The following is a 27,621-nucleotide window of genomic DNA, read 5'->3' as shown; positions in this document are numbered from 1 at the left end:
GACATATCTGCAGTTAAACCATTTGCTAGTCCTCACTGACCTTGTTCCATCATCCCATTTCAGACCTCAGAGCAGAACCTTAATGGGAGACATAAGCTGTTGCATCAATTTATTTTGCTACTGGAATGACTGCATTCTGCAGCACACAATGCATAGCCAGCTAGAGCATATCCAAGAAAGAGGCTATAACTAATGAGCATGATGACTAGTTGTGGAAGTTTGGAGTGATGACTCAGTGCAGATGAAAGCTAAATTGTTGAGCTGTCCCTTCAGATTTATGCCTGCTTAAGGTGAAATGCACGGAATGAGTTAAACACTGATTTCTGTGAAGAATGTTCCTTTAACCAGGCTGCAGGGATACTGAGCATGGAAATATCTTATGATTAATCATTTATAAAATATTTTCTTCCTCCGTGAAATGCTCTTGATACCTCCTGGTTCACCACTGGCATCCCAGAAGTGCATCATTCTGCAACAGTGAAAATACTGTGGATTACAAAGAGACCACTGGCATTTGTGATGTTGCTTTGTGGGAGAAGTTTAGTGAAGCAGGAAGCAGTCTGAGGATTTTACAGAGGGCAAAAAGATTTAAACAAACATATTTATGTGCTGAATGCCCAAATCCAGGTTCGATGGATGGGGAAAAGGGGGACTGCATGCCTCCCCAGGATTGAGTTAGTGGGAGGAGAGGGTGCTGAATGACACCTTAGATTTGGTTAAAGGGGATGAAGTTGTGTTGAGTGCTCTGATGCCTGGCTAGTGGGATCATTCAGCATAGAAACCTGGACTCAACTCAGTTTTTATTGTTGCTTTAATTTGTGTTGGTCCTGATCTGAGAGTTGGCAGGGACAGAAATATTGCACAGATACACTGGGTGATTTGAATGTTTTTCCAGTGCTCCCAGGTGTTTGCAGGGGCCTTCCTCTGCACTCCCATAGAATCACAGCTATTAGCAATGGTGAAAGGCCCGTAGCTCCTAGTTCGGTGAGGCAGACGTCAGTTTAATACCTTGAGACTTTTGTGCCATGCACTCTGGGCTCCTCCTTCCCAATATAATGCTGAGTCTCTGAGGCAGGTCCTTTGTGTCACCACCACTTGCCTAAGCAGATTTGCAGTTGTCATTTCTACGTGTGCAGCACAGAGGGGTGTCTTTATTTACAATAGAGCCTGATTCTCCCCAGCCTGGCATCTTGCGTCACAAGTTACTTCTGTGCAAAATGGGTGTATCCAGTGGTGAGTGAGCAGGGAATTCTAATTTGTAGCATTTTTATAGCAACTGCACAGGGCTAAGGGCAGCACAAAGTATAAGCCTCTGGGGAGTCAGGGCCCAAAAGCCATGGAAGCTGTCTCAGCATCTGGTGCAAGAGCAAGTTATGGTGCTGTGCTGTCACAGGTCCCTGGGAGGACCTTTGATATATGGAAATGCTCTCTCGCTCTCTGTAATAAGATAAAGAACAAAGCTTTGAAGAGCACATTCAGCTGGGCTGGAGGTCCCCACAGAGATGACTGAACTCTCCTGTTGTGCCCTGTCCCATTAGGCATCAGACATCATTGGACTCTTTGGGGACTGTCTCTGCTTCAGTTTTACTAAAGCCCTGTATAGCCAGAGGCTCAGGACATGAAGTGAGGCTAAAGAAGTGAATGTTTTATTTCCAGTCAATGCAGACCTTGTGTGTAATGAGAACAAGAGTACTTGTGGCTCCTTAGAGACTAACAAATTTATTAGGGCATAAGCTTTCATAACAGAACACCACTAGCTGTCACCTTCAGCCCCCAACTAAAATCTCTCTAGTGCATCATCAGAGATTTACAACCTATCCTAAAAAATGATCCCTCACTCTCACAGATCTTGGGAGACAGACCAGTCCTCGCTTACAGACAGCCCCCCAACCTGAAGCAAATACTCTCCAGCAACCACATACCACACAACAAAAACACGAACCCAGAAACCTATCCTTGCAACAAAGCCCGATGCCAACTCTGTCCACATATTTATTCAAGCGACACCATCACAGGACCTAATCACATTACCCACGCCATCAGAGGCTCGTTCACCTGCACCTCTACCAATGTGATATATGCCATCATATGCCAGCAATGCCCCTCTGCCATGTACATTGGTCAAACTGGACAGTCTTTACGCAAAAGAATAAATGGACACAAATCTGACATCAGGAATCATAACATTAAAAAACCGGTAGGAGAACACTTCAACCTCTCTGGCCACTCAGTAAAAGATTTAAGGGTGGCAATTTTGTAATAAGAAAAGGAGTACTTGTGGCACCTTAGAGACTAACAAATTTATTTGAGCATAAGCTTTCGTGAGCTACAGCTCACTTCATTGAAAATGCTGTATTCATGGAAAATGCTGTATTTTCCACCGAATGCATCCGATGAAGTGAGCTGTAGCTTATGCTCAAATAAATTTGTTAGTCTCTAACGTGCCACAAGTACTCCTTTTCTTTTTGCGAATACAGACTAACACGGCTGCTACTCTGAATTTTGTAAAAGAAAAGCTTCAAAAACAGACTCCAACAAGAAACTGCTGAGCTTGAATTAATATGCAAACTAGATACCATTAACTTGGGTTTGAACAGAGACTGGGTGTGGCTGGGTCATTACACATATTTAATCTATTTTCCTAAAGTTAAATATCCTCACACCTTCTTGTCAACTGTCTAAATGGGCCATCTTGATTATCACTACAAAAGTTTTTTTTCTCCTGCTGATGATAGCTCATCTTAACTAATTAGCCTCTCACAGTTTGTATGGCAACTTCCAACTTATCTGTATGTATATATATTTCTTCTTACTATATGTTCCGTTCTGTGCATCCGATGAAGTGAGCTGTAGCGCACGAAAGCTTATGCTCTAATAAATTTGTTAGTCTCTAAGGTGCCACAAGTACTTCTGTTCTTTTTGTGGATACAGACTAACACGGCTGCAACTCTGAAACCTGTGTGGAATGAGTTACCAAGCCAATCTAAGGACCTGTTTTAAGGAGTGGCTCTGAGCAGGCACAAGACACTCCACTTTGTGACTTTTTTAGGGCATTACAATTCCTTCTAATGGCAACATAAAAGCCTGCTCCCTGCTGAATCGCACAACTTCTGTGAGACTCAGGCAGAATCAAGCCCAGAGTTGATCTGTGGGGAGCTGCTGTCCCTTTGCTGGGCTTTCCAATAAACTTCACAGATATACTCTGCTTTGATGAGGTTGCAGGGTGTTTGTGGTCTAATATGGAGTTTTTACTCAGCCACCCCAAATGTGAATCTTGAGGCAGTTACTCGTTGTAATTTATGATCCAGTCCCTGGCGTTTTGCTAAGCTAGTGCATTATTGCTAACAAGGAGATTTAGTGCTCAAATGCTTTTTTAATTCAGTGGCCTACCAACATGGATGCAAAAAGGAGAGCTGCACGGTATAACATATTGTAAGCAGGTGCACTTTTGGTGCAAGAGTGACTATGACTGTGCCAGCTGCATGGCCCTTGCTCCCCATCGGGGGTGTTCCCAGACCAAAGAATCTGGGGAGCAACACTTGGCTTAGGCTTCGATCCAAAATATTGAAAAGGCTCATATTTAGAGATTAATCAGCTGGTATCTGTTCTGTTCAGCATGCAGACAGATAACACCTGCTCCCTTTTGAGAATTATTAAGGGTTCAGATCACATAACCTTCAGAAACACCCTTGCATTTTCCTAAATATAAGCTCTAGATGTGCAGAGAACAGTTTCTTCAATGCCAATAAATAGTGGGAGCTAAAGGGAGTCGCACACAGTGGATTTTGGTATAGCTGGGGCACAGTCATCCTCATCTGAGAAATAGGGATGGTGCTGTCCTACTTCCCAGGAGGGTTGCAGTTAGTGCCAGGTGAGCTATTTGTTGTCACCTTTTAAAAAAGGAATGTAATCTTCTCTTCTGTGTCACTGGGACGGGGTTTGGGGGGGCGGGGGATGTGCTGATTTCCCAGCCCACAAAACACAGCAGTCAGGCAGCCTGCAGTTAGTTGTGGTCCCTTCTTCCCAGGGCCACCTTTATAAGAGCTTAGAGAGAGTCCAAACAGAGCAAAACTGGCAATAGCAAGACAAAGACAGCAACTACAGCCACCACTCCCCACATGCAGACTTGTAAGCAGCGCTCCAGTCCTGCTATCCACCCTCCTAGACAGCCCTTCCCTGCTCCTGCTAGACTGCTATGTTAACCCTTTAAGGTCTGGGCTAGGCAGTGTCCTTGTATCATGTCACAGCCACTTATTCACAAACACACTGATTTTTATGAATGTGTTAATTCTTTTTTTTAGGCAATCACCAAATTTAACATGAACATATTTCAGTCTCAGGGGGCTTGTAAGCAGTTTGTTGCTACGTATTATTAATGTATGAACACTAGTTTTGAGTTCTGCTTTTCACTATGAGAGAGTTAAAGCCATCATGTACTTGGTAGATATGGGATTTAAAGCCCTCCCTCCTCCCACTTCCCTGAATTCATCCTTTTTTTTTCCCCCAAATCCCTTTTGATGAGTTGCCTAAATAAAGGGGGACAACACTCCTGGGAGCTTGATGCCTTTGACAGTTGTGGCTGCAAATGCTAAACATTCCTGCTGCAGCAGAGACACTCATTATTTTCTTTTTTTTTTTTTTTTTTTTTTTCCCACCAAATGCATCCGATGAAGTGAGCTGTAGCTCACGAAAGCTTATGCTCTAATAAATTTGTTAGTCTTTAAGGTGCCACAAGTACTCCTTTTATTATTTTCTAAGCACAGTCAGGGATTGTTTTTCTTTTAAATATTTTAAAATAAATGTTAATGCTGGCAGAAGGGGCCAGATTGCTTCTTGGGATTTCTCTGCTTCTCCACAGAATGGGCATTGCACAGGCAACAGAAGTGCTGTTCCCCACCAACGTGTGTTAAATTTGACCTGGAGGAACCACTCGATGGGTTAGAGAGTAATTCAGTCCTCATGGCCTAAACAGTCCCAGGGCTTTAGATTACCATCTAATGCCATTTGTAATGGGAGTTTAAGTGAATGGATGGCTGCATCCTGAGAACTGGCCTGACACCCACAAACTCATTTCACAGAAGGCACCAAACAGCAATCAGATGGTAATGACTTTTGGTCACCACTGTCCTGGGCTGATTACTTGATTCTGCATCCCACCTTTAGTTCCTCTGAACTATCCATTCAATCCCTCTCTTGATGTTCAGTCATTATTCCATCAGCTTCTTCTCTGCTTGATTTGTGTTCACTAATAGATGGCTGTCAGACAGTGAGCCAGATTCAACACCTGGATAGGAGGCCACAACTCCACTAACGTAATGGAGCTGGGTCTTGTGAAACCAGCACTGAGTTTGGCCCAATAATTCTGCTTATAATTCAGCAAAAACTTGATGTATACCCTTTGTGATCTTTAACCTAGATTATTTGGAAGCTGTAAACCATGGGTCCCTAGCTCGCCGTAGATATTAGAAATTTTTTTTATGCACTGAGTTCATTTTGATTACCAGAAGACAACACGGTTGCAAGGTAATAAACTATTGACTCTAGCCAGAATGTATTGGGTAGTGAACAAGAACAATTGTGGAAGAACAGAATGACAATAAGACACCCTATGGAGGTATATTGAGTTATAAGGATGGTTACTATAGAAATGCTAAAAAATTCCAGTTTCCCAAGAATTCCCTAACTAGTGCAAACCAAATGGGTGGGACTGGGGTGAATTGGGATGTCATTAAGTCACTATTCCAGACAGTAAGTGGAAATGAAAATTTGCTCCATGTGCTGAAGCCTAAAGCTTTATCCAGGAAAGTGGGGCCTCTGACTATCTGATGTGCATGCCGTTGATGGTACTGCCAGTGGGGCTGAAGTAAGAACTGGGTGCAAAATGAATAATAAAGAGCCAATTATTGGCAAAAAAAAAAAAAAAAAAAAAAAAGCTCAGAAACTGAATGGAGACCAGTCTTCTATGTGAACTGGTCTATACTGGAAAGCTAAGGCTCCAGGGGAGTGAGCGAGACAGTCATTGTTAATGGTGGGAGCCTGCTCCTCCTCCTTGTATACTTCGGAGAGTTTACTGATCTCCTAGTGGGAACATGCTAATCAGTTCCATGGGAGCCATTGATTCACCTTGAATAAACTGCAAGAGAAGGGATGACACAAGAGACGTGCAGAGGCAGAAGAAATTTTCTCATATACTCAAAACCTGAATGAATCTGTTTTTTCTGTGGATAATTCTGTGTTTGCTGGTAGATCCTGGTATTTTCCAGCTTGCCAGACAAATGAAGACGGAGAGTATGTATAATATTTATCAGACAAAGATATGGTCTTCAAGGGGTTCAGTTGGCACTGAATAAGGTGACCAGACAGCAAATGTGAAAAATGGGGAGGGGGGTGGGGGGGTAATAGGAGCCTATATAACAAAAAAAAACAAAAATTGGGGACTGCCCCTATAAAATCGGGACATCTGGTCACCCTAGCACTGAACCTAATGTAACAAAGAGAAGAAGGTTGCTCTCTGTTGTGCACAAATCTTTTAGCCAAAGCCTAGCTCAGGAAATTGGTTTCAGCCAAAATGACCCCAGCAGTAGAGTTCTCTGTACTGTGTGCTGCACTCTGCTTATCAGATACTGGGCTGAGGTTGCATGAGGTGAAAGTCAAAGCAAAGTTTAGATCTGGATCTATACCAATGACTGATGTTGACTATGAAGCCAAAGTTCCTTATGGAAAGACAAAGGGAAGACTAGAAAGGGAAAACTCAAGTCAGGATACAGGGAGGAGCCATGGGGTCCAGATCCCTTACTCAGAGCAGTGAGGCAGTGAGCAGCAGATGGCATGGTGCACAGCTGATTGCTGCTAGCAAAGGGCACAGGCAGGAAGAGATGCACGCTGATTCCATGGTCCCCCACCTCCTTCAGCTCCTCAGGTCACATCCCCGAATGGAAAGGGGGAGCACTGCCTGGGAATACATGACTCTGATTCAACCAGGAAACATGGCACAAACCGCTGTCAGGCCAGGGGAAGCAGATCTTTGTTGGGGTGGGGGGAGAGGTGAAAGTAAGCCGGTACGCCCCGGTACAGCATACCGGTAAGAGCTGGTGCGCTGTACTAGGACCGACTTTCAGAGAGGGCAATTTAAAGCCCTGGGGTAGCGGCGGCAGGGATTTAAAGGGCCCCGGAGCTCCAGCTGCCCTACCCCATGCCCCGGGGCCCTTTAAATCCCCGCCTGAGCCCTGCTGCCTGAGCCCTGGGGTAGCGGCAGTGAGGCTCTGGTGGGGATTTAAAGGGCCCTGGAGCTCCAGCCACTGCTACTGCCCCGGGGCCCTTTAAATCTCGGCCTGAGCCCTGCTGCCCGAGCCCCGGGGTAGCAGCAGTGGGCGCTGGCGGGGATTTAAAGGGCCCCGGAGCAGTAGCGGCGGCTGGAGCTCCAGGGCCCTTTAAATCCCAGCCTGAGCCTTGCTGCCCGAGCCGTGGGGTAGCAGCAGTGGGCTCTGGCGGGGATTTAAAGGGCCCCGGAGCAGTAGCGGCGGCTGGAGCTCCAGGGCCCTTTAAATCCCAGCCTGAGCCTTGCTGCCCGAGCCGTGGGGTAGCAGCAGTGGGCTCTGGCGGGGATTTAAAGGGCCCCGGAGCAGTAGCGGCGGCTGGAGCTCCAGGGCCCTTTAAATCCCAGCCTGAGCCTTGCTGCCCGAGCCGTGGGGTAGCGACTGCAGTGGGGCTCTGGCGGGGATTTAAAGGGCCCGGGGATCCAGCCGCTGCTACTGCCCCAGAGCCCCTTAAATCCCCAGCAGAGCCCCACCGCCACTACCCCGGGGCTCAGGCAGCAGGGCTCAGGCGGGGATTTAAAGGGCCCCGGAGCTCCAGCCACCGCTACTGCCCTGGGGCCCTTTAAATTCCCGCCTCAGCCCTGCTGCCCAAGCCCTGGGGTAGAGGCAGCGGGGCTCCGGAGGGCATATAAAGGGCCGGGGCGGTAGTGGTGGCTGGAGCCCTGGGGCCCTTTAAATCCCCGATGGAGCCCAGCTACCGCTACCTCAGGGCTTCGGCAGCAGGGCTCAGGCGAGGATTTAAAGGGCCCCAGAGCTCCAGCCTCCGCTACCCTATTGTGGCCCTTTAAATCCCCGCCTGAGGCCAGCTGCCGAAGCCCTGGGGTAGCGGCAGCGGGGCTCCGGAGGGGATTTAAAGGGCCTGGGGCTCTGTTGTGGTAGCAGCTGCTGGAGCCCCGAGCCCGTTAAATCCCTGCCTGAGCCCTGCTGCCCGAGCTCTGGGGTAGGGGTGGGGGGGCTCTGGCAGGAATTTAAAGAGCCCCGGAGGTCCAGCCACCCCTACTGCCCCGGCCCTTTAAATCCCCAGCTGAGCCCTGCTGCCAAAACCCTGGGGTGGGGGGGGGGGCTCTGGTGGGAATTTAAAGATCGCCGGAGGTCCAGCCACCCCTACTGCCCCGGCCCTTTAAATCCCTGCCGGAGCCCTGCTGCCAAAACCCTTGGGTAGCGGCAGCAGGGCTCAGGCGGGGATTTAAAGGGCCCGGGGATCCAGCTGCCGCTACTGCCCCGGAGCCCCTTAAATCCCCGCCAGAGCCCCGCCGCCGCTATCCCAGGGCTTGGGCAGCAGGGCTCAGGGTGGGCAATAGAGTTGTTTAAATCCATCTCTGCTGGAAGAAATCCCTCTCGTTTTCATGGCCGTTGATCCCAAATTACATCCGCTCTATAGAGGGTGGCATTAGCGCTTTTTCAGGATTGACTGGAGCTGTAAGGAGTTGTGGGGAGGACTTTGCAACAGAATCTTACAAAAATATCCAGCAGGTGATTTAGCCAAAGATGTGATAATCGTGCCCACTGGGTGTGGTCCTGTATGCTTGTATGAGTTGCTGTTTGGAAGGCTGATGGATTTATGGTGCAGTGGGGTTTAGTGCTGCAGGAGGCCACTTTGATCTTTTCCGCAGGTGCCACTGAACCCAGAGCCCTGCCACCACAACTGGGGCGCTGCTGGCTTTGTTCCTCTTCTGATTTGCCTCCTCTGTCCTGTTTGCCAGGATCTTCATCCCCAAGAAACACCGGCAGCGCTTTGATGAAGTGGTGTCCCAGAGCCTGATCAGCAAACTCTGCCGGTCAAAGAGCGAGCAGCACACCAATCGGCTGAGGCGCAGCCGCAGCGAAGACCACCAGGAGCGGCTGCTAGTGTCGACCAGGGCAAGCTCGGTGCCTCGGAGCCATGAGGAAGCCAGCAAGGGTTTGCGGAAGACAACTTCTCTGATCACTAGCAGTGTGGGATCAGGGACTGCCCGCAGGTAACGTCCTTCCTTTAATCTTCAAATGCAAAGCTGGTTGGTCTTTAGTATAACAAAGCTTGGTTATTGTGAAGGAGCAGGTGCACTGTAATGGGGAGAGAGACATGGGGAAAAGGGAAGAGATTAAAAACAGGACTTCGGTGACTCATAGCAAGTGAATTTAGTATAGAAATGAGACTGAATTGTGGCCTTTTTGTAACCATCTCCCCTTTGAACTCTGGGAAAGTTTGGGCTTCACGTCACAGTTCAGGCCCATCTCCTGGTAGATCCTTTAATTTCAGTTGGTTTTCTAAAGTTGTTTCAATGAATTCTTTCTGGGAAAAAGGGCGTTCTCTGCTAGGGATTGTGGAATTCCTTCCTGCATGGCCCAGGTCTGATGCGATGTAGGTCCCCATAGTAGGCTGCATGCACAGTGTTCAGTTTCTCAGAGCATATGCTGGATTGTATGATTGTTGGGAACTTCTCAGCACCATCTATGGGTAGCCACTAGAAGCTGTAGCAGAAATTGGGGGAAGGGATGAGAGGTGTGAAACATACGTTTCCATGGCCCCATGTGACTAGACCTCAGAATGCTTGGAGGCCTCAAGGAGCCTGTTTGAACCATTCTCCAGTGACTAGTAGGATATGTGTTCCCTTCCCTTCTGATCTCATTTCATACTTCACAAAAGAATGTGCTGGCCTCTTTTTTTCATTGTCATCACAGCTGGTGAATCCTCCTACGGGACTGACTGTAAAGCCATCATGAGATGCTTAAATTGCTTACACGCCTACCAGAATCTTACTGATGGGCACAAGCACAGAACAAATCCCTCTGCAGGCAGGATTTCCCACGAGTTGGGACCAGTCCGTTCCCTCCCCAGGTGTAGAAGAGCCTCCCACACTTCTCTTGTAGTCCAGAGTCTCATCTCTTGAGTTACTTTGACTCCCCTCCTTATCTACGTCAGAGTGACTGGACCTCCCCCTGGTTGAGAAGGGCTGAATGTGGCTCTCTCCAGAGCTTACGAATGCTATGCCTAAAGTGTCCAGAAGTGTCTACAGATTGACCCAAGCTACTTTCTCTCTGGGTCCCAGCACGTCACCACCATGGCACTCCCAGTTCCTGCCAGGATAGAGCAAGGAATTGAGTTCAAATCTCAGGCTTGTGCTAACTGTAATTAGATGTGCCATAGTAACACCAGAGTGCTGGGCCAGTTCAGACCATTCAGCTTTTTCAATAAAAAATTGTCTCATCTTAATACAAAAGCATGAAAAGCCCCATCCTGCCCTGTCCATGGGAGCCACCGGATTAGGATTGCCTAATTACAAAGAGAATGTTCCAGGCAGGGTGGAGTGAGGGTGATCCCTTGGTACCTCCCAAGGGGGTTATAACACAGATTCTCCCTTGCTCTTGCATCCTTGTTGTATTTCACAGAATCAGCAAACTAAATTCTGCCCCGATTTACACCAGGTACACCTTTATGGAAGTCAGGGTGGAGTTTGGTGCACAGAAGCCAGAGATGGAACTAATCAAAACTCCATGCAGTCCATCTCCCTGCCAGCACAGGATCAGTCCTTATAAGAAGCTTTCCAGAGCTGTATCCAGTCTAGTTTTAAGTGGCCCAAGTGAGAGGGCTTTCATCATTTCTCTGACACAATTCCACAGTCTAACAAACTGAGGGGAAGATTTTTTTTAATGCTCCCCCCAAATTTTCCATGTTCAATTAGTCTTAGTATCACCTCAAGAAATTCTTCCCCCTTATTGTTTGCATCTTTAGGTAACCATGTCTCTGTGTCTTCATGTTAAGAATATAGTATTTCTGCTAAACTGCACCATTAAACATTTGTTAATTAATGACTTAGAAAGGAAATTTCCAAAGGAGAGCAGGAGTGGGTGTTCTGACTCTCCTTCCAAGACCTGAGCAGCTCTTGCTGCTGCTGGCATCCCTTCCTCTCTCCTCAGTCCCCAATCTGCTCTGTGCCAAAAGCTCTCGTGTTAATGCACGCTAAGCTTTAGCTTCCAGAAAGTTTCATTTGAAACTTTCTTTAAAATTTGGCAGAAAACATGTCAGGCTTAGTATTCTTGTTCTGTATTTCATTGTAATGATTTTAATAGATTATAATAAGTTTAGGCTTTAACATTGGTTGGCAATTTTAAATAGGTTTATGTTTAAAAAATAAACCTGCATTTAATTTAAACCAAAAACTCTGATTTAAATTTAAAAACTCTAATTTAAATTTTTTAAAAATCGGAATTTTTTAATTTGTTAATTAATGACTTAGAAAGGAAATTTCCAAAGGAGAGCAGGAGTGGGTGTTCTGACTCTCCTTCCAAGACCTGAGCAGCTCTTGCTGCTGCTGGCATCCCTTCCTCTCTCCTCAGTCCCCAATCTGCTCTGTGCCAAAAGCTCTCATGTTAATGCACGCTAAGCTTTAGCTTCCAGAAAGTTTCATTTGGAACTTTCTTTAAAATTTGGCAGAAAACATGTCAGGCTTAATATTCTTGTTCTGTATTTCATTGTAATGATTTTAATAGATTATAATAAGTTTAGGCTTTAACATTGGTTGGCAATTTTAAATAGGTTTATGTTTAAAAAATAAACCTGCATTTAATTTAAACCAAAAACTCTGATTTAAATTTAAAAACTCTAATTTAAATTTTTTAAAAATCGGAATTTTTTTATTTAAAAAAAATCATCAATTTTTATCCACCTTAAGTAGGGGGCGCCCAATTCAGTGCTAGTGAAATCCAGTGCGAAAAAGGTTCAAAACGTGCCATGATGGAGGAAGGGAATATGAAACAGGAACCAAAAGCTTGTTAGGTTTTGATTTTCCTTTTGGGTTTTGATTTTCCACCTGCAGAACTGTTCGAGTTTACAAAGGCAGCAAAAGCTTTGGCTTCACGTTACGTGGACATGCCCCCGTGTGGATTGAGTCCATTCTGCCTGGTAAGGAAACCTGACATTACCAGGTGACATTGAGTTTTACACCCAAGATCTAGTCTGAATGGCTGCCAGAAACATTATTTGTTTTTATTACTTTAACGTAAACTCTCGGCCCTTTGATGCTGTCAAGCTGCTTTGCCCCAGAGTATCTTTATGAATTGGACCTTATCTAGTGAAGTCATTCTTCCAATAGACTAACTTCCCTCTAAGCAGAGTCCCCTGTAACTGTAACCATATCCACAATCTGCATGTTACTTTGTCAGCAGCCTTAATATATCCCACACTAAAAGACCAGTACAGCTAAGTGACCGATTTAATTTCCTCCTATATTTAGGCAGCCCAGCTGAGAAGGCTGCTCTCAAAGCTGGAGACCGAATCTTATTTCTCAATGGGCTGGATATGAGGTGAGATGCTGGCTGTTAAAACTGTATCTTCAAAATGGCTTAAATGATGGTACTTAATAGGCAGCAGGTTTAAAACAAACATAAGGAAGTACTTCTTCACACAATGCACAGTCAACCTGTGGGACTCATTGCTGGTGGATGTTGTGAAGGCCAAAAGCATAACTGGATTAAAAAAAGATAAATTCATGGAGGATGGGTCCATCGGTGGCTGATAGTCATGGATGCAACCCCATGCTCAGAGTGTCCCTAAACCTCTGACTGCCAGAAGCTGGGACTGGATGGCAGGGGATGGCTCACTCAATAAGTACTGTGTTCTGTTTTTGCCATCTGGGACTGGCCACTGTCGGAAGACAGGATACTGGGCTAGATGGACCATTGGTCTGACCCAGTGTGGCCATTTTTTATGAGAACCCAGGATAGTGTGAAATAGCCAAGCACAACTGTGTTCATGAACATGAGAGGTGTGTAAGTTTGTGAGGAAGGATATGGTAGATATGTGCACTGAGTGGCTATTTATGTAAGGTCTGAGGTGCTTTTGTGCAAGGTGTGTGTGTGTGTGTGTGTGTGTGTGTGTGTGTAACATATATATGCAGGCATAGATGTCTCTGCAGTGATCCTGGCCTCATGCAAATGTTTTATTTTAATATATTCATTTCTGTAAGATTAGAATTCCAGACTCTTGTCTTCCATTCCCTTCATTTATTTACAGTTCATTCTGCCAATAGCCATGCATAATGCGTGAAATATAAACAATACAGCTCTTAAATGTAACAATCCTGGAACCTCTGACTCGAATCAATGTCAATTCAGTTCCATGTATTAAATAGTGTGGAAGGGGCAAGGTACAAACCAGTCCATGAATCACCCCGGAACAGGATCCTGAGCATAAAACTACACAGACAGTAGTATTTCCATCCAGAACTACTTTTCTCAACCTACTATTTGCACTAAAAAGGATTATAAAAAACAAAGCAGTCCAACCCCACCAAATCTTGGCTCACTCTGTGTCCCATTATACAATGACAATAGCATTTATTCTAGTGCTAAATCTTACTGTACAATAAGCAGAAGTGAAGTGCTAGAACAGTCTGCATGGTAAAAGAGTGATTAATATTTAAAGGTTAAACATCTAATGCCACTTTGGCTGGTTCCTGAGTTCTCGGTTTTCAGCTGATTCAGCAAACTTTTGGCTGAAGCAGCATCCCCTGAAAACAGCTGAGACTATTTGTAGATTACCCTCTGATCCTGCATTTTGACAAACAATGTCTCAGGTCTGCTTGTACTTTATCCAAAATGGCAGTACCCTCAGCAGGAAAAATGTGTTTTGTCCTCACTTTGGATCTTCTCTTTATGTAGAAAGAGAAGAGGGAGACAAGGCTCTCTGAAAGTATATCATGTTAGATGGAAAGATCAGTTAAGGAGTCTATCAGCATGAGCTGCAGAAGTGCCTTCTTCATTAGTCACAACAGACTCCTTGACTCCCTCCATATACATGCTCTGTAGTTATTCCATGCTGCAGGCATGGCCAAGAGCATCCCATAAATGTTCTACAATGAGATCCACTGCTAGATTCTGTTCTGCATGGGATAGATGTAACCATGAGCAGAATTTGCTCCTACATCTCTAACGCAGAGCTGCAGCCCAGGGAGACTACAGCTAGAGTACCATATTCTACCTCAGTCTGAGCAGCAGGCTGAATTTATAGTCCCAGTCTTAAAGGTGAAGGCAGCTGTGGTCTTCTCCATTTTATACCAAGGGATGTAGCTGTCAAACACCTGCCATTGTGCCCTGGTTTGGGTGTGTCCCCCAAACTTGTTATGTTCTTATTAGATGAGCCCTACTTTTCTTGTCAATCGTTTCCATCCTTAGGAGACTTCAGAGATGCCCATGTCACGAATGGTGGGTGCAGTGCAGACTCTGAAAGTGTTATTTATCTGGGTTCTCTTTGTCTGGCTCTGCAGGAATTGCTCCCATGATAAGGTGGTGTCCATGCTGCAGGGCAGTGGGGCAATGCCTACCCTGGTTGTGGAAGAAGGGATGGTCCATTTTTCAGTTGGTAAGATTACTAAAGAGAAATGCACAACAGGTAGACAGAATGGAAAACCTGGAATTCACTCATGAATTTGCCATGTCAGCGCATGGTGGGGCTGGGGGTGGGGTGGGGATGACTATCCTTCAAACCACTAAACCTGGTGAAGGAATCTGCCAGGTTTCTCCTATGCTCCCCATCAAATTTCACATATTGGCTTGAGCCTGACACTGCTCCTGAGTTAGCTGGAGAGTCACTGGATCGTGATGAAAGGTAGTTCCTCCCACAACAGCTGAGCATTCTTTCTCTGCAGTCAGAGTTGCTGCTGCCAGTCTTGAGGGAGCAAGCTTGGTCTCAGACACACACTGCTATCCAAGGGATCACCATACTGCTGTTAATTTCCTGTGCTGGCCCTTTAGAATGACCTGCGTTCAAAGCCTGTGCAGTGTATATGACTAAATGAACACACCAGTGCATATGTTGTTGAATATGTAATTTTGTACCTCTTATTTAATGTAATTCTGCTGTGTTCAGAATAATTTATCCTGTGTAACTTGTGGTGAGAATGTCAGAGTCATCAGAACATATGGGGCAAATTCTAATGTTTCACCAGAGCAACTCCATTGACTTCAGTGCAGCGGAGAGGAGAGCGTGGCCCACAATGTATAGGTGACTGAAGCTATGTCTACACTGCACTGCACTGTGGACTATGGGGAGGTGGGTGGGGGAGGGTGTGTAATTACAGAGTGCACAAAAGCACTATGCTCTAACTGCTCTGTGTGGCTGCTGCTGGTGTGAACGAAAAGGTTCATTAAATAGTCCTCTTTCAAACAGGAGTGCAGTAATATGAACTAGATACATTTTAGTTCATGCCAGCAGCATGCACTTGGGCCAGTTAGAGCACAGCACTGTGGTGCCTACAGTTCACACGCCCATCATCTGTACTTTGATGCAGTGTAGACAAGCCCTAAGGCAGTTCCTAAGCCCAGGGCAGGCTTGGTCAGTATTTTGTTGGAATGCTGCCAAGGAACACATAGCCTCAGGAAATACTATTGGGATTCCATGAATGGTACTGTTCCCTTTCCCTCACTACTGAATCCATTTCAGAGCCCAGTGTTAGGGGCTTGGTGCTGCTGAAAGTGCTGTCTTTTGAATGAGAAGGAAAACTGGAATCCTAGCTACTTAATAATGAATAATAATAAATAATAATAATTAATATCTATTTCTTACATAGCACTTTGCATCAGTAGATCCCAATGCACTTTACAGTCTTTATTGGATTTATTCTCCCAGCACCCCAGTGAGGGAGGGCAGTGCTATTATCCCAGATTGGGAACTGAGACACAAAGAGGCTAAATGACTTGTCCAAGGTCACACAGAAAGTTTGTGGCAGAGCAGGGAATTGAACCTGGGACACCTAGGCTGGTGCACCAACCATTGGACCAGCCTTCCTCGCAAAAAAAAAAAAAAAAAAATGTCTGGTTTTTAGTTCTGGTGCCTTGCCAAATGCCTACTTGAGTAATTACATTTTGTAGCCCTAAATTCCCTCTCTAGGTTCTGTTGGATACAATTTTCTTTATTTCCTGTCTCAAACGGTTGTGCAGTATTGCAGTGCACTGTTAAACAGCTGCTGTGTTCCGCTCCAGAGGCGGCTGTACTTCAGTGGTAGGAGCAGTACAGCGAGACTGTGGCAAAGTAATTTGACCTCTTTGTGCCTCAGTGTACCCAAGTATAACATTTGAATAATATTGCACTCAAAGAGGGTGTTGCGAGGGCTAAGTACATTCATGTTTGTAAAGTGCTTTGAGATTCTCAGCAGAAGGTTCTATAGAAAAGAAAGGATTCAGAGAAGCAGCCGTGTTAGTCTGTATTTGCAAAAAGAAAAGGAGGACTTGTGGCACCTTAGAGACTAACAAATGTATTTGAGCATAAGCTTTCGTGAGCTACAGCTCTCACTTCATCGGATGCATCAAATAAGTTTGTTAGTCTCTAAGGTGCCACAAGTACTCCTTTTCTTTTTAGAAAAAGAAGGTATATGATTTTGTGTATATTTACTATTCTTAAAAAGAATCCTTCACTTTAGAAAATATGACTCATGAGGGGACGTAAACCACGTCCAAAAGAGCAGAGAAAGGTCTAAAAGTCTCTTTTTGTACTGATTAAATGTCAGGCCTATTGAAAGAATAGAAGCTCCATGATAGTTTATTCTGTTTATATTGGGTTCAGCACATCTGAGAATGGCAAGGTTAATGATAAGCTGTGGTTCAGCCAGAGTATCTTCTTCTGATGAGCTAAAGTACCCTCTTCACCACATTGCTTTTCAGTGGCTGTGGTGTTTTTTGTAAATTAGTCTGTTAGGTCTGTTTTATTTTGAGACAAAGCTGCACATATGCTCCCTCATACATTCCTTTTAATATTGGTCTTGGTGGGTTTCCACTCATAATTCACACTCTGCGCTACCTCGCTGATCTGGCCTTATCAGAGTCCTTCCTACTGATAAAAACAGGATGCAGAGTCCAGGATGCCCGGGCAATCGAAGCTGCAGGTATACAGGGATCAGAGACACAAAGATTGAACCAGTTCTTGAGGTCTGTTCAGGCAAGACTCACATGAAGCTAATGGGAGTTTTCCCTGAGTATATGTAAAAGTGGAACAGTTAATAAAATGAGGGCAGAAGGTTTTGAGGATTGTCAGGTACAGTTATAAGGCTATGCACGTTAGGTTTTTTTTCTAGGTTTGTTTTAAAGGATAGAGACCCTTTGGCCTTGATAGTTTGTTTCTTCTCCAAGGGAAGAAATTCCTTGTAGTTACAGGGATAGGTGTTGAAAAAAAGAAAAGGAGTACTTCTTTTTGTGGATACAGACTAACATGTATCCACAAAAAAGCTACTCTGAAACCAGGGATAGGTATTGGTGGACTTGAGTACTTCTTGTCTTTTCACAGCAGACTTGGCTGCAATCATTCCCAGCTCTTTAAATCACTTCTCTTCTTCATGCTGGAATGCAGATTCCCCCAGAGGTATTATGGCTGAAACTGGATTCAGGTGCCTAAACTTGATGCTAAGATTCTGTGTTGCCTCCTGTTCTTTATCCATTTAATAATCTCTTTCCTTTGTGCCCATGTGCTGCAGATTCTGAGTCTGCTGACTCCCCAAACCCCTCCTCAGTCCTCACCTCCCTGCAGTGGGTGGCAGAGATACTTCCCTCTAGCATCAAGATCCAAGGAAGGACCTTCAATCAGCAGCTGGAACGTCTGTTGACACCACCTGAGCGCTACATCATCTGCAAATCACTTGAAGGCTTCTTTCAGCATCGGTAACTTGTTAAATGCTGTATTCCTTTAGTTGGTTGTGTTGGTGTCCCTGATTACAATCTGCTTCTTGAATCAAAGCACTGAGTCTCGGTATTGATGGCAGATGACAGAACAAGGAGAAATGGTCTCAAGTTGCAGTGGGAGAGGTCTTGTTGGATATTAGGAAAAACTATTTCACTAGCAGGGTGGTGAATCACTGGAATGGGTTACTAGGGAGGTGGTGGAATCTCAATCCTTAGAGGTTTTTAAGGCCCTGCTTGACAAAGAACTGGCTGGGATGATTTAGTTGGGGTTGGTCCTGCTTTGAGCAGAGGGTTGGACTAGATGATCTTCTGAGATCTCTTCCAATCCTAATCTTCTATGATTCTATGATTGGAACAGACATCAGCTTTATTGACCATATCAGCATTGCCTAGATACCTGCACTGTACTGATTATGGGGATTAAGGACTTGATCCTGTAAGATGCTGAGCACCCTCAATGCCCACTGACTTCACTTAGAGTTGAAGTCACTCAGCACTTTGCGGGATCAAGCCCAAAACTTTGTTCTTTTCCGTTATGCTTGGTCCCAGAGTAAATCTGGGATGGATTTGTTGAGTTGTTATAAGGCTTTGAAGGGATCTTCCCAGAACAGTGTAAAGGATTCAACTGAGATTTCCTTACTTTCTTGGCTATGTTTCCCAACTATCTGCGGGACCCTGTATCACAGTGGGACTGTTGCTTTGGATGAGGAGATGTGGCCATTGCTCCCCTACTGAGATACTCAGGGCTGCTGTTTAAGCAGCAGCTAGAAAAGGATGCTGGAAGGCAACATAAGGTGCAGTTTCTCTTCTCCCACAAGTGATGAGCATCCACTAGGGTACTGATCCGTATTCCATACTACCCTGTACATGTCCATCAGAGAAAGCATCGAGGTAACAGGGTGGAAAGCCCCATCTGGCCGATGCCCAGCCCACGGAGGGGTCAAGGAATCATCCAAACTTATTACCTTTTGAGATTCATCCATAATTGCCCCTTATTCCAACATAAAAATTACCTTGTTCTTTTCATGCAGCTAGGGGTCTCTGACTGCCTGGACAGACCCTGAGCCAACAGCATGTCCTGTTCTTACAGTCAGCACCTTTTGTTTAGTTTTCATTGCATTTTATTCCTCTCTTATTGCTCCTTTCAGCATTTTGGGAAATGTGTTCCCTTGGCCTTAGCACAAGAATGCCTCCCGCTGGCAAACTTTTCTTCCTGTAATTGAACACATCCTCTTTGCCCTGCTGCAGGCCTTGAAACTGATCTTATGGAGGCATTGAGAGCTTCAATAATGCACTTGTTTTCTACCCTTGACCCTTAACCTTTTTCAGACAATGCTGATAAAGCCATCATCAGGCCTGACATTTGGATATTAGGAGTGATAATGTCCCTGGATGGGCTGCTCAGGACCATCTTTCTTAGACCGCAGGCATTCATTGGGAAAAGCAGCCTGGCTCCCCTCTCCCTTCCACTGGATATTAGTTACTATGGCAAGTTTACAGGTGTAAATGCCAGTGGTCAAATCCAGAGCTCCTATCCGGAGCTAGTCAGGCAAACTCCTGCTGACTTCACTGGGAGCTTTGCCTGAGTAAGAACTAAGTAGAAATGGAGTAGGGAGTGGATTGGCCCATTGATCTCAGGAGTTCAAGGGAAGCTTCAGAATTTAGCTCCATGGAAGATGAGGAACTGTCCGTAGTGGTATAAGATACTAAATAGAAATGCACCAATAACAGTACTGTTCACAGCACTTCTCCTTCATTTCTTCTTCACCTTCAGGCCACAGTGCTGCACACACTAAAATCAATGGGAGCATTACCACCCACCATCAGTGAGTGCAGGATCAGGTCCCTACTTGGCAGTGTCTCAGAACTCCACACCTGATTAGATACCTTTTAGCGCCTTGGCGCTGGCTAAATGAGCCCTCCTCAAATACAGATTATGCTAATCCTGCCCTGATTAAGCAGCATTCCTTGCTTTGAACTCTCATGAGGCAAGAACAGTTCTCTATGGATTCCCCAGTCACGCACTCCCTGACAGAGCAGAGGATGATGTATTCTGCATTTTGTTTCAATGCTGGTCATTAACAAGATGCAGTTTTGCAGCTGATAGGCCTGATCCTAATTACATTAGAGTTTTGTCCTTGTCTTCAGTGGCAGCAGGATTGTGCCCATAGATATTAAATGTAATGAGTCTAAGGCTTTGTCTACACTGGCAATGGAACGAGAGAACTTTTGTCATTCAAAGTGTTAACCCCTCCCCCCCGACACCTTGAAAGACAAAAGTTTTGTCGATTAAAAGCACCGCTGCTTCTGCCGACAAATTTTGTCAGCAGGAGAGCTCTCTCCTGTCAACAAACAGGAGCTACACTGCACGCTTTTTAGCTGTGTTGCTGAAAGGTGCGTAGTGTAGACAAAGGCTAACCCTTCATCTCCCAGGTGCTGCATTGCACCTGTGGCTTGGTCCTTTGGATACACCAGCTCTGATATACCAGCTGTAGGCCACTACAAGAGACAGGGAGCTAGACTTGGTGGACTAGTGGTCAGATCAGCTGTCACACCTCCTATGTTCTCATTTGATTTTGTTTGTGTGTAGTTTGCCAGGGTTGGTTGAAAATGAGGGACAGCAAAACAGAATTAGCTGCTCAGTTACGTGCTAAAACATTGGAAGGGTCAGAACTGTACAATATAACGCTGCCTGTCACCAACTAACACGCCAGACATTATTATCCCAGCATCTCTGTCTCTGACAATGATTGTATTGAGGACTGCAAATGGCAAGCCAGGAATATACATTGCTTCAATTCCCAGCATCCCTCGGGAGGCGAGTGTGGATGACTGGTAGACAAGACTTCCAAGTTTTGTTTTCAACTCTGCCACTCTACCCCTGGCTTCACTTTGCCCTGGGCCACTTCCTACTTACTGCCTGTCCAAATCTTACCTCTCCTGGGGTTTCTCTTTCTTCTTCCACCTATCTCTAGGCTGCCTCCTCCCAAGCTCTTTCCAGTAATCTCTTCAAGCCTGCTTCCCTAGTTCAGATGGGTCTCAGCCTCACACTGATCCAAGAGCAGTGCTTTTTATAGCCTAGCCCTCACATGGTCCCTGAGTCACATGTTCTGGGACTTCTGTAGAACTACATTTCCCAGAATTCTCTTGCTTTAAAGAGTCAAGTACCAGTGCCATGCCAAATGGGCTGGCAGTGCCTGCTAATAAAGGGCCCAGTACAATTACATAGAGAAATAAGAGACAAGCCCCTGGCCACAGGAGCTAAAATCTAAAACCTAAAATATAGGACAGAAAGTGATGAAACAAAAAGGGAGTTTTCATGGGAAGGAATACTGCAGCAAAAGTAGGTGATCATTGTCTTGCCTTCTCTTTTCACCTGTGCAGGAACATCGATACTCTCATAGTGGATGTGTACCCTGTGCTGGACACCCCAGTCAAGCAGATCATTTGGCAGTTTATCTACCAGCTATTGACATACGAAGAGCAGGAGCACTGCCAGCAAAAAATTGCCAGGTTCCTTGGTTACAAGTCGGTGGCAGGTGAGAGGAAAGTTCCTGTACTCTGACATGTGCACACTGTGTCTCTTGATGTCCCTGGGGATCAGGGCTTGTTGCATGTTATCACATCGTCAAGAGCTGCCTAAGATTAGTGGAGGTTAGGTTAAATATCTTGTGTTGTGCTAGGGCTAGAAAAAAGTGGTGAATTCTCATTAGAAAGGGTGGCTTGCCAGCCTTTCTTAAATGGGACAGAGCTCTGGGACCTGATTCTCCCCTGCCTTGCACCTTGTATAGTCACTCACACCTGTGAAGACTGGGTGTAAAATTCAACCTGATCAGAATGGCAGTGTTGTACATCCGCTTTGCACAGGTGTAAATGACTATCCATGGTATAGGACAGTGCAGAATCAGGACTCTCTGTTTCTAGCTCTGATCATTCATGAGATACTGATCTTTAAACTTGGGACTGGTCCAGGACTGAAGGCTGCTCTTCCTGCACCTTGGACCAGTGTAATTTTGAAAGAAAACTTCACATTTTGGGGGAAAGAAAGAAAAATATTTTTGTGGTAGGTTGTCTTAAAAAATGGTGGCTCTTTGAAGGCTGCTCAGAAGCGTAGCATGATAGAAGTCCCAGGAGTAGATGAATGGTTTAGTGGGCAGAATGCATCTGAGACAGTCAGAGGTAAGTAATGGATGCAATTTCTTCCCTGATGTCACCAACATGTGGCATAAAGAAATGTCTTCAATTAGGGTTCAGTTAAAATTAAGGACCATCAAAAGATCACACAAAGAAAGTGAGAAACATGCTTCATTCCAGCCTCTGCCTAGGAGGCCCCTGCCTAGGAGGTTTTGTTCTGTCCCAGAGATTTAGGGTGGCATTAGCAAATCGCATTGCATCCTGCAGTGAAGAAGTCCGCACCTACCTTTTCCTCCTTGTCACTATCTGTCATTGCTATGGCAACATACAAACCAACTGTGATTTGCTGTGGATTATGGGCTTCACAGTCAGACAGCAAAAAGGCAGAGGGTAAATTTAGAATGAAAGGTTTTAATCTTTGTATCTAGATTTGTTAATTACTTTTACATTCCTGTGTTTTAAACCATTTACATTTTGCTGATAAATTTATTTTAAACCCATCACGGCTAAAACTGCAGGAAAGAGTTTTCAATTTGAAGAAGGGGAGGACTTGTTGAGGCACACTTTTTTTTTTTTTTTTTTTTACACACAATCTGTTTAGGAAGGAAAAGTCATTTGTGTAGGAGCAACCAGCTCTTGCAGTGTAGGCACACATGTTCTGAATGATATTATTAACATCAGAATAATGTCAGGAGACAGATCTGAAGTCTTGATTTCAGTTGCCTGTTTTAATTTAGTTTAACACTGGTAGAGAATGGGTCATACTTTCCTATTCTATGAGTGCAGTTTTCAAACATAGGCATTTAAGTTGCGCGAGTAAAATGTGCTACAAACAAGTAATTGCACCCACTGTACATGTATGTGTTCTTTTTCATGCACAGATATGTATTTTACAGGTGATGCTATTTGAAAGTTAGCCCTTTCCCCGTGTATATGGTTAGATTAGATATGTATCTACTTCAGGTCATTTGATGTGAGCTTGGGTTTCTGAATGGATTAATAATATTGTTTGGCATATACACATCACTTTTCATCTTCAAAGCACTTTACAGATAGTAATTTAAGAATGCCCTACAAGGAGTCTGCATTACTGGTCCTATTCTACAGGTGAGGGAGGTGAAGCACAGGGTGTTGAAGTGACTTACCCAAGGCCACATAATTTCAGAGGCAGAATTAAAACCAGGAGTTCCTGGTATTCAGACCTTACCATTAGGAATTGATGGATGTGTTCCCTTCCATAAAAGGTCAGTCTGTGCTCATGTGACTTTCCATGTACTCTGGTACAGTGTGTGCATACCCATGTTTGGGAACATGAAGGCCAAACCACCCCAGATTTAGGGTAGCTCTTCATTTGATTTGGTTCCAAACCAAATGGTCGTCTCCACTGTGGTAATGTTTCATGGATGTCTGTCTGAGTGCCTACCTGCCAGGCACTGAACACCATAGCCTCTAGGTTCTGATGTAATGCTAAGATTATTTTACCCAACACCAGCATCAACTATGTGGTTTTGGAGATTTCTTCTTACAGCTTGCACTGCAGTATAGACTGCTTTGCATGCCAGGAGCCCATCCCTAGAGGGCTGAGAAAGAGAAGGTTGACTGTTTCCCTCTGGAGTCATTCCTGATGAGCCATATATGCTGGGATCCTGTCTCCATGTGGGGGTGGGATTTCAGGCTCACAGAACTTTGTGGTCAACAGCAGCTGCAAATCTGAATGTCCCTGGGGTTGTAATTAATAGGAAGATGGTAGGTTAGGAGCACTGGGAGCCAGTGCATCTTGCAAAGACAGACCGTAACTTATAAAGTCTCTTTGCAGCTGCAGCAGAGCCAGAGGCAGAAGAACGGCACCGGACTTCAGTTCGAGGGGCCTCAGTATGTCGGGGAAGCATTCGAACGCGAGGCCCTGAGGAAGGGGGGACAGGAGGTAGGTAATTCATTGCTCTGTTAAGATTCCCTTTGGAGAGCTCCTGTGGCTGTTTCCCATTTACCCTGGCCCCAGAGGACACAGACCCAAGATTCAGGATTTCTAGCTGTTGTTCCAGCTCAGTCCTTGATTTGACACTGGTCTAAATAGCAGCACTAGGTACAATCTAGCAGAGAGTCAGGCTCACAGTCCTTGGCAGCAAATCCACGTTCCTTCAGACAAGGAACAAACTGTTTAACATCAGAAAGTCCTAATGGAAAAGCTGCCGGGGCTGAGGCTGCAAGTTATTTATTCAGGATCCCTAACATTGCTCAGAGGGACAGCCAGGGAGAATTACAGTGGGCCACCAGGCCCATGGATTAGCAATAATCTAAACAGCCCCTGCACAGTGGATTAGCAATAATCTAAACAACCCCTGCACTGAGGCTCTTCCAGGGATAATCCTCACGGCAGCATTAAAGGATGAGGCTCACTTCTGTCTGTCTGGATCCATCATTCTTTCTGGATCTCATCATTGCTTGTCCAGACCTTCCAAGGCTCACACCTAAAATGGTGTTTGGAATGTCCCCAGGACCACAAACGCTAGTTCTGAAGGAGGTCCTGGCTTGTTAACCTGTCCAGCCACTCTCAGTGCATGAATTGCACTGAGGGATTGATATAGCCTTCCTTCTGTCCTCAGCAAACACCTCATTCCTCCTCCCATGATAAGCCACAGCCTCCTTACTTTCCTTCAGAGCCTCTTCCAACATCCTGAAACCCCTGCAGCTCTCCCCAGGAGAGCATCAGACTGCTGCTGGGTCCATCCTCCCACCTCAGTTCTCTGCCAGATCCCTCTTGATAGTTTGGACATGCAGTCACAGCCAATTCACCTTCCTTTAGCACTGGCACCCAGTGCGGAATAGAATTCTAGCTGTGGCGCTTTTCTCACTGGTTGGTTTCTCAGCACCATGCAACTCACCATAACCAGCCATGTTCCTCTGACGTAATAGCCTCATGTGCCTCTAACCTGGAGGATAATGGGGCTTTTAAAAATGGGAACCGAAGTCCTCATGTGAACTTGTCACCATTAACAGGGACTGTAGTGTTACTGAGCTGTCAAAGGAGGATGCTGTCAGAGCCGCCAGTTAGAAGACATTTCTACTGGGAGAATCCAGTAACCTGCTGCTGAGGGGGATTTCTTGTGACTGACATTAATGCATGGAATCCAAGACAACTGCATTAGCCAGAGGGAAGCCTCACATTCCAGACAGATATTTGGCATCTGTTAGGTTAGGAATATTGTCCTCAGCTGCCCTTTTGAAAAAAGAAAGCAGGAGGAAAGCATGACCTGTTGTCCTAATAATATTTGGAGTGAACTAGTCCCAAACTGAAAGGAGAGTGTTGGGCATAGACAATACCCAGCAGATTTCCAGCTGTCTTTATTGCACAAACCACTTGTTTAAAAAGGTTTTCGAGGTCAGGGTGACAAAGAATCTAAACTGGAAGATAGGCAGGCTGATACTGCTATTTACTGCTAGTGAGGAGTGGCAAAAGTGCCAGAGATTCAGATGAACACCCAAAAACAGGGGCTTCTTTGAATGTAACCCAAGCTACCCACACCTGCTGGATTTGCAGGGTGCCTGGTGAATTTCTGCCTGTTGAACTGCAAATCCTAAATTCCTTCTCTAGATTTTGCTCAGGCCTTGCTCAAGTGTTTTACCTATTGATTTCAGTGGGCCAAAGCATTTATTCAGGCAAGCTTCATTGAAGGCAGTGGGCACTTTGCCTGAGGACTGAGTGAGGACCCCAGGATTTCAGTCCCCAAGAAGGGGAGCAAAGGTGGCATTATGCATAAACTATAGTGACCCTGTAGGGGCCATCCGGCTGGCCCAGGATCACTGGAGTACAAGGTGTCCCAGCCATGTCTCCTCCTGCCCCAACACACACCTGGAATGCTGGCTCTACTCCATCTGGGTGTCCTTTTATAGCTCAAGGGCATGAGATGGGATGGGGATCTGTCCCTCGGCTGTATTTTAACCCCTTCATTTCCAGCAGGAAGTAAGAAGCCCCTGGAACTCCTCTGACCATAAGCAATAATGCTGCAGGGAAGAGGTGAAAGTAAGCCGGTTTGCCCCAGTATGGTGTACCGGTAAGAGCCAGTGTGCCGTACCAGGACCAGCTTTCAGAGAGGGCAATTTAAAGCCCTGGGGTAGCGACGGCGGGATTGCGGCGGGGATTTAAAGGGCCCCAGAGCTCCAGCTGCCACTACCCCATTCCCGCCCCTGAGGCCCTTTAAATCCTGGCCTGAGCCCTGCTGTCTGAGCCCCGGAGTAGCGGCAGCGGGGCTCTGATGGGGATTTAAAGGGCCCCGGGGCAGTAGAAGTGGCTGGAGCTCTGGGGCCCTTTAAATCGCCGCCAGAGCCCCGCAGCTGCTACCCCGGGGCTTGGGCAGCAGGGCTCAGGCCGGGATTTAAAGGGCCCCGGAGCTCCAGCCGCCGCTACCGCACAGGGGCCCTATAAATCCCTGCCTCAGCCCTGCTGCCGAAGCCCTGGGGTAGCGGCGGCAGGGCTCCAGAGGGGATTTAAAGGGCCGGGGCCGTAGCAACGGCTGGAGCCCCAAACCCCTTAAATCCCCACCTGAGCCCTGCTGCCCGAGCCCTGGGGTAGGGGTGGGGGGGGCTCTGGCGGGGATTTAAAGATCCTGGAGCTCAAGCCACCCCTTCTGCCCCATCCCTTTAAATCCCCACTGGAGCCCTGCTGCCAAAGCCCTGGGTTAGCGGCGGTGGGGCTCTGACGGGCATTTAAAGGGCCGGGGCGGTAGCGGCGGCTGGAGCCCCGGGGCCCTTTAAATCCCCGATGGAGCCTGGCCACCGCTACCCCAGGGCTCGGGCAGCAGGGCTCAGGCGGGGATTTAAAGGGCTCGGGGCTCGGGCAGCTGCTACCACAGCAGAGCCCCAGGCCCTTTAAAGCTCTGCCAGAGCCCAGAGCCCCGGGGTAGCGGTGGCAGCTCCTCAGTGCTTTCAAGGGCCCGGGGCTCCGCTACAGTAGCGGCAGCTGGAGACATGGGCCCTTTAAATTGCCCCCAAACCCTGGGGCTCCCAGCCGACTCTGAAGCTGGTAGCTCGGGGGTGATTTAAAGGGCCCTGGGCTCCCAGCAGCCACTACCACAGCTGAAGCCCTGGCCCTTTAAATCAAGATTTAAAGGGCCCGGGGATTTAAGGACCTGCCTCTTCCAGTTGAGGCCACGCCCCCTGCTCAGGACTCCTTGTACTGGTTAAGTTCTCTAACTTACTTTCACCCCTGCTGCAGGGTGGGAAGGACGACAGGGTTTGAACTCAGAGTTTTTGGTTAAACTGATTTGCTCAGCTTTGAGTTGCAGCCCATCTCTCCATTATGGCTGATCTGGTTCTTTGGCCTGAGGTTAATGGTTTGATTGGCCGCCGTGGCCACTTCTCCTGAGAGCAGGCTCAGACTCCCAGTTCCATTTAGAAATGCGGGAAAGTGACTGCCAGGGAGGAAATGCTTTTTAATCCCCATCTTTTTCCAAATGTTAAAGAGCCTATGGAGAGATTTACATGCGTTTCAGCCCAGATATTTTTATCTCCACATCTAGGGCCAAAT

At 46.2% G+C, this 27,621-nt stretch overlaps 1 protein-coding gene across 6 annotated transcripts in view; it reads left to right on the top strand.

Annotated features, from left to right (window-relative positions):
* LOC119862907 (Grid2 interacting protein) overlaps positions 1 to 27,621 on the top strand; it is a 114,999-nt gene that overhangs the window by 65,639 nt on the left and 21,739 nt on the right. For all 6 annotated transcript variants that reach the window (XM_038420413.2, XM_038420410.2, XM_038420409.2 and 3 more), the window contains 7 exons: positions 9,020 to 9,274; positions 12,113 to 12,198; positions 12,530 to 12,599; positions 14,561 to 14,655; positions 17,759 to 17,942; positions 21,348 to 21,502; positions 23,914 to 24,021. In XM_038420413.2, coding sequence (XP_038276341.1) covers positions 9,020 to 9,274; positions 12,113 to 12,198; positions 12,530 to 12,599; positions 14,561 to 14,655; positions 17,759 to 17,942; positions 21,348 to 21,502; positions 23,914 to 24,021 — 953 coding nt within the window. The remainder of the gene's footprint in view (positions 1 to 9,019; positions 9,275 to 12,112; positions 12,199 to 12,529; positions 12,600 to 14,560; positions 14,656 to 17,758; positions 17,943 to 21,347; positions 21,503 to 23,913; positions 24,022 to 27,621) is intronic.

This window comes from Dermochelys coriacea, chromosome 10 (assembly GCF_009764565.3).
Source record: "Dermochelys coriacea isolate rDerCor1 chromosome 10, rDerCor1.pri.v4, whole genome shotgun sequence".
NCBI lineage: Eukaryota > Metazoa > Chordata > Testudines > Dermochelyidae > Dermochelys > Dermochelys coriacea.
Note: the sequence above shows the minus strand (reverse complement) of the source record. Positions and strands in the feature narration are given on the sequence as shown.